The 4,795-nt window shown below is 59.2% G+C and overlaps 1 protein-coding gene across 1 annotated transcript; it reads right to left on the bottom strand.

The window, feature by feature from the left end:
- Positions 1 to 520: 520 nt before the first annotated feature.
- Positions 521 to 4,507, bottom strand: Acp32CD (Accessory gland protein 32CD). The gene is made up of 3 exons (XM_037217575.1): positions 4,502 to 4,507; positions 2,111 to 2,665; positions 521 to 955 (listed from the first exon to the last, which is right to left on the bottom strand). Exons 1-3 carry the CDS (start codon positions 4,505 to 4,507, stop codon positions 521 to 523), a joined length of 996 nt encoding a protein of 331 aa, XP_037073470.1.
- Positions 4,508 to 4,795: the final 288 nt, after the last annotated feature.

Genomic DNA, 4,795 nt, shown 5'->3' with positions numbered 1-4,795 from the left:
ACGCAAAGAGCCTGTATTTACGTGTATTGGCGCATCGAGCGGGGGCGACAAGTTTTGTTTGCCATCTGTTAACAGTAGTACAACCACTAGAATAATATATATATATATATATATATATATATATATATATATATATATATATATATATATATAGCATATCTCAATGCAAGAGTCATGGCGCGTGCAGGTTCAGACGGGACAACTCGTTCAACAGGCTGCGCACAGCACATTAACAATACTCATATCGGCTGTTTTACGTCCGTTTCACACATTATTGCACCATATCGAGACGCACGCGGTCCCGCATTGCACGCACGATCGGGGCCAGAGCGGCGCGTTTTTTGTTCGCCACCTCTCGGCGACCCGAGCGGGGTCGGCGCGGTCACTGCGGCCGCACCGTCGCTGTTCGCACCGCGGCTGCCGACGCGAGCCTCGCCGCCGGCCGCGGGCGCCCCCGCCCCCGACGCCGCGCTGGCTCGGCCGTCCGACGCGTCGGCTGGCCCGCCCCGCGACCGCCGCGTCACCGTCGCTCCTCGGTGGCCACGGCGTCGCCGTACGCGGTGGCCGCGACGACGCCCGGCCGCGCCACGTAGGAGCGGGTGACATAGGCCGGTACCAGGCGGCCGCCGCCGCGCACCACCGCCCACACCGGCTCGCGCACGCGCTCCAGGCGCACGCTCTCGCCGGTGTCCGTGTTGGTGGCGGTGCGCGTGCTCTGGTGCGCCTTGTGCGTCTCCACCGTGCGGTAGCCCTCGTTCTTCTCGCGGTAGAAGGTCTTGCGGATGCCGAAGGCGGGCACGGGGTGGGGGAACCGGAACACGGGCAGGTAGTATGGTGACGGCGTGACGACGGGCGGCGAGGTGTCGACGGGGGCGGAGCCGTCGGCTCCGGAGCCGTCCTCTTCGGTATTTGATGCGGGGGGCGATGCTGAAGAGCTGGCCTCTTCAGAAACGATCTCCTCGACGTCAGGAGTGACGGACCCAGAGGCCTCCGACGATATGTTTATATCTCCGTTAGCGTCGGCGTCTTCCGAGGTATTCTCGCCACTCGAGGACGATACCGACGAGGTGTCATCTGAAACACTGACTTCGGAGGTCACGGATCCAGAGTCATCAACGGATCCGGAGGCCTCCGACGATATGTTTATATCTCCAATAGCGTCAGCGTCTTCCGAGGCATTCTCGCCACTTGACGACGATACCGACGAGGTGTCATCTGAAACACTGACTTCGGAGGTCACGGATCCAGAGTCATCAACGGATCCGGAGGCCTCCGACGATATGTTTATATCTCCAATAGCGTCAGCGTCTTCCGAGGCATTCTCGCCACTCGAAGACGATACCGACGAGGTGTCATCTGAAACACTGACTTCGGAGGTCACGGATCCAGAGTCATCAACGGATCCGGAGGCCTCCGACGATATGTTTATATCTCCAATAGCGTCAGCGTCTTCCGAGGCATTCTCGCCACTTGACGACGATACCGACGAGGTGTCATCTGAAACACTGGCTTCGGAGGTCACGGATCCAGAGTCATCAACGGATCCGGAGGCCTCCGACGATATGTTTATATCTCCAATAGCGTCAGCGTCTTCCGAGGCATTCTCGCCACTCGAAGACGATACCGACGAGGTGTCATCTGAAACACTGACTTCGTAGGTCACGGATCCAGAGTCATCAACGGATCCGGAGGCCTCCGACGATATGTTTATATCTCCAATAGCGTCAGCGTCTTCCGAGGCATTCTCGCCACTCGAAGACGATACCGACGAGGTGTCATCTGAAACACTGACTTCGTAGGTCACGGATCCATAGTCATCAACGGATCCGGAGGCCTCTGACGATATGTTTATATCTCCATTAGCGTCAGCGTCTTCCGAGGCACTCTCGCCACTCGAAGACGATACCGACGAGGTATCATCTGAAACACTGACTTCGGAGGTCACGGATCCAGAGCCATCAACGGATCCGGAGGCCTCTGACGAAATGTTTATATCTGCAATGACATCAGTGTCCCCCGTTGCATCATCGCTGCTTGATGTAGAAGACGATGACGACGAAGAGCTGGTCGCCTCAGAACCGCTGCCGTCGTCATCGAAGGTCACAAATACCATGTCCTCCATATTTTGGCTGTCGTCGGCGGCCTCCTCCACTGCGGGTGCAGCCGGCTGCTGCTGGCCGGCGAGGTTGTCCGTGTTCTCCTGATAGACGTCGAAGCCACGCGGGATCGGGCGCATCCTTTCGCCGTACTGGGGCGCCGCACGCCCGTCGTGGTAGACCTGGTCGCTCGCGCCGACCGCCTCGCCTCCCTCGGGCTCTCCCCCGTCGCCGCCCGCTTCGTCGTTCGCGACGCCGTCCTGTCCGTGTACAGCAGCCGCGGCAGAGCCGTCGTCCGAGGTGTCGTCATGGCCGCCGTCAGTACCGCTGGTGGAGTCCCCGTCAGAGCTGATGTCGGAGCCCTGGTCGGGGCCGCCGTAGGAGCCCTCGTCAGAGCTGATGTCAGAGCCCTGGTCGGATGCGGGCGCCTCGCTCCCGTTGTCGGCGGCCTCAGCGCCGGCGTCTTGCAGCGCGGCGTCATCTCCGACCACGTCACCCTCGTGGCCGCCGCTGTCGCCGGCGTCGGCGTGCTCCTCGTCCCGGAACGTGCTGATGTACTGGGGGCTGAACTGGGGGTCGGCGATGGCGCGCCACACGCCGTGCGGCCCGCCGGCGGTGGCGTGCAGGTCCGGCCAGCGCGGCGCCGGCGCCGGCGTCGGCGTGTACTGCGGCACGGGCAGGTAGTAGACCGACGGCGGATTGAGAAGGCGGCGCGGCCGGCGGATGGTGGACGGGCGCGCGGCGGCCAGCGCCGCCAGCAGCAGCAGCAGCGCGATGGAGATCTGCCGGCACGAGGCGGCTCAGTCGCAGCACCGGTAGTGGGGCAGTTGGTCGGTGTTACGGATAGAGTGCAAGTGTCGGCTGGTTTCTCGCCGATTCAAATGCGCCTATGAGAAAGTGGAGCATCAGACCATCATTGTGCCAGCTTTGACGCAAGCTGAATCGGCGGAACCGGCGATAAACTTAGTGCAACGGTTTTTTCCGTCCCCATTTGGTCCGTTCAAGTGGTGTTGGAGGGCCAGCTGTGCCGTGCTCAGTTAAATAGCACATCAGACTTCATTTCATTCATTCGCCTTAATTCCAGCCCGACCTGTAAATAGTGACTGCGGGGCAGTAATACGCAGTACAGAATGGCTCCATTCAGCGGCTTGATAGTCCCTACCAGGCCTCGGTGGTTGATGATGCAGAGTGTGATAACTGGGTATGAATTGGACAGCTGCTGCCAGTTGCTGGGCAAGAGTGCACGTGGCTGTCGGCATGGTTCTCGTATTCATGGTGTTGGAATGAATATCCCTCAAGATAAGCCATGGTAAAACGCAAAAAGCGCAGTGTTGGGAACAGTGATGAGTGGTTTGCTGAAATTCCAGGAAAAGACCCGTCACCTATTCACATATTTCTATGCCACCTCAGCGTAAGTTTGACTGAACGAGGCCGGTAGGAAAGCTTGACTTGTAGGATTGGGCATTTTAATCCCGTCCCCCTCCCCTCCCCCAGAAAGTCAGGGTGGTGGGAGGCTCATGGTACAAGGCCAACACTTCTCGCATGCAGTGTTTCGGGCTCGTTTTTGCTGCTCTACATCGCTCACGAAGTGTGGAGTTTTACCGGATAACAACAATACTTCCCGCGCCAAACGGCGGTTTGGTTGTCATGCCGGTGCTCGCATTATGAGAGTTTGCGTGCACCTGGCATGCAACATGCAAATCTCCGCTGCGGGAAGCTGCGATTTTATGCCGGGTCAGCGTAATAGTTTGGTTCAGATGCTCAGATGTTGCCTGCAGCTGATGTCCCATGTCGTGTTCGAGGCGGCGTGTCAGCAATTGGAACATGCCGTGGATCGGCTGCCGGCGCCGACGGACGGTCAGCCGGACGCACGCGCACCACACGCCAGCCATCGTCTCATGCTCATGCCGTCCAGTTCACCGGTGCAAAGCGTGAGACTAGTTTAGAGGATTGGGAGCGAGTCGAAGCGAGATTTCCCGCAAAGACTATTTTGCGGCTCGCTTGTTGTTGACGGTTTTTGCTGTGATTTTGGGTCAAATTTGGAGAGGCCTGAAGGTGCCCGAGATGTAAAGGGAGAGGAAGGAGGGGCAGCTCCCGTCCACAGATGGAAAGTTGTTTCCGTGGCCCGGTTATCGACCAATGATATATATATATATATATATATATATATATATATATATCTATATATATCTATATATATCTACATATATATATATATATATATATATATATATATATATATATCACTTTATTGCAAATGCGTGCACGTGCGCCGTTGATCAGTCAGATGAGATCGTGACCCTGAGTGTTGACGACCCAGCAGCGTTGCACGGTCGGCGCACGCTGACCGGGAGGGGTGAGGGAGGGGGGGGGGGGGGGGGTCGCTCGGCACGGACGCCGCCTACCTTCATGACGCCGGTTCAGGACGGTGCGGTGCTCGTCGGTCGCGCCGCTCGGAAGTCCTCGGCCGCGGCGCGCGTCGGCTTATATGGGGTACGGCAGGCGGCCGGCCCGTCCCGCCGACGCCCCAGGGGTCAGGAGACGGGTCCTGGTCAGTCGGTGTTCCTTGCGACACGCGCGGACCGGGGCGGGGCCGGCGGGGCGCGTCAGGGGGCGCCAGGGCATCCGCAGTGGCTCCGGCGCGGGTGCAGGGGGGGGGGGGGGGGACGGGACAGACGCGGTCGGCGCTGGGCCGGGAC

The sequence above is a fragment of the Pollicipes pollicipes genome, unplaced genomic scaffold, assembly GCF_011947565.3.
Source record: "Pollicipes pollicipes isolate AB1234 unplaced genomic scaffold, Ppol_2.1 Scaffold_4002;HRSCAF=4701_pilon_pilon_pilon, whole genome shotgun sequence".
NCBI lineage: Eukaryota > Metazoa > Arthropoda > Thecostraca > Pollicipedomorpha > Pollicipedidae > Pollicipes > Pollicipes pollicipes.
Note: the sequence above shows the minus strand (reverse complement) of the source record. Positions and strands in the feature narration are given on the sequence as shown.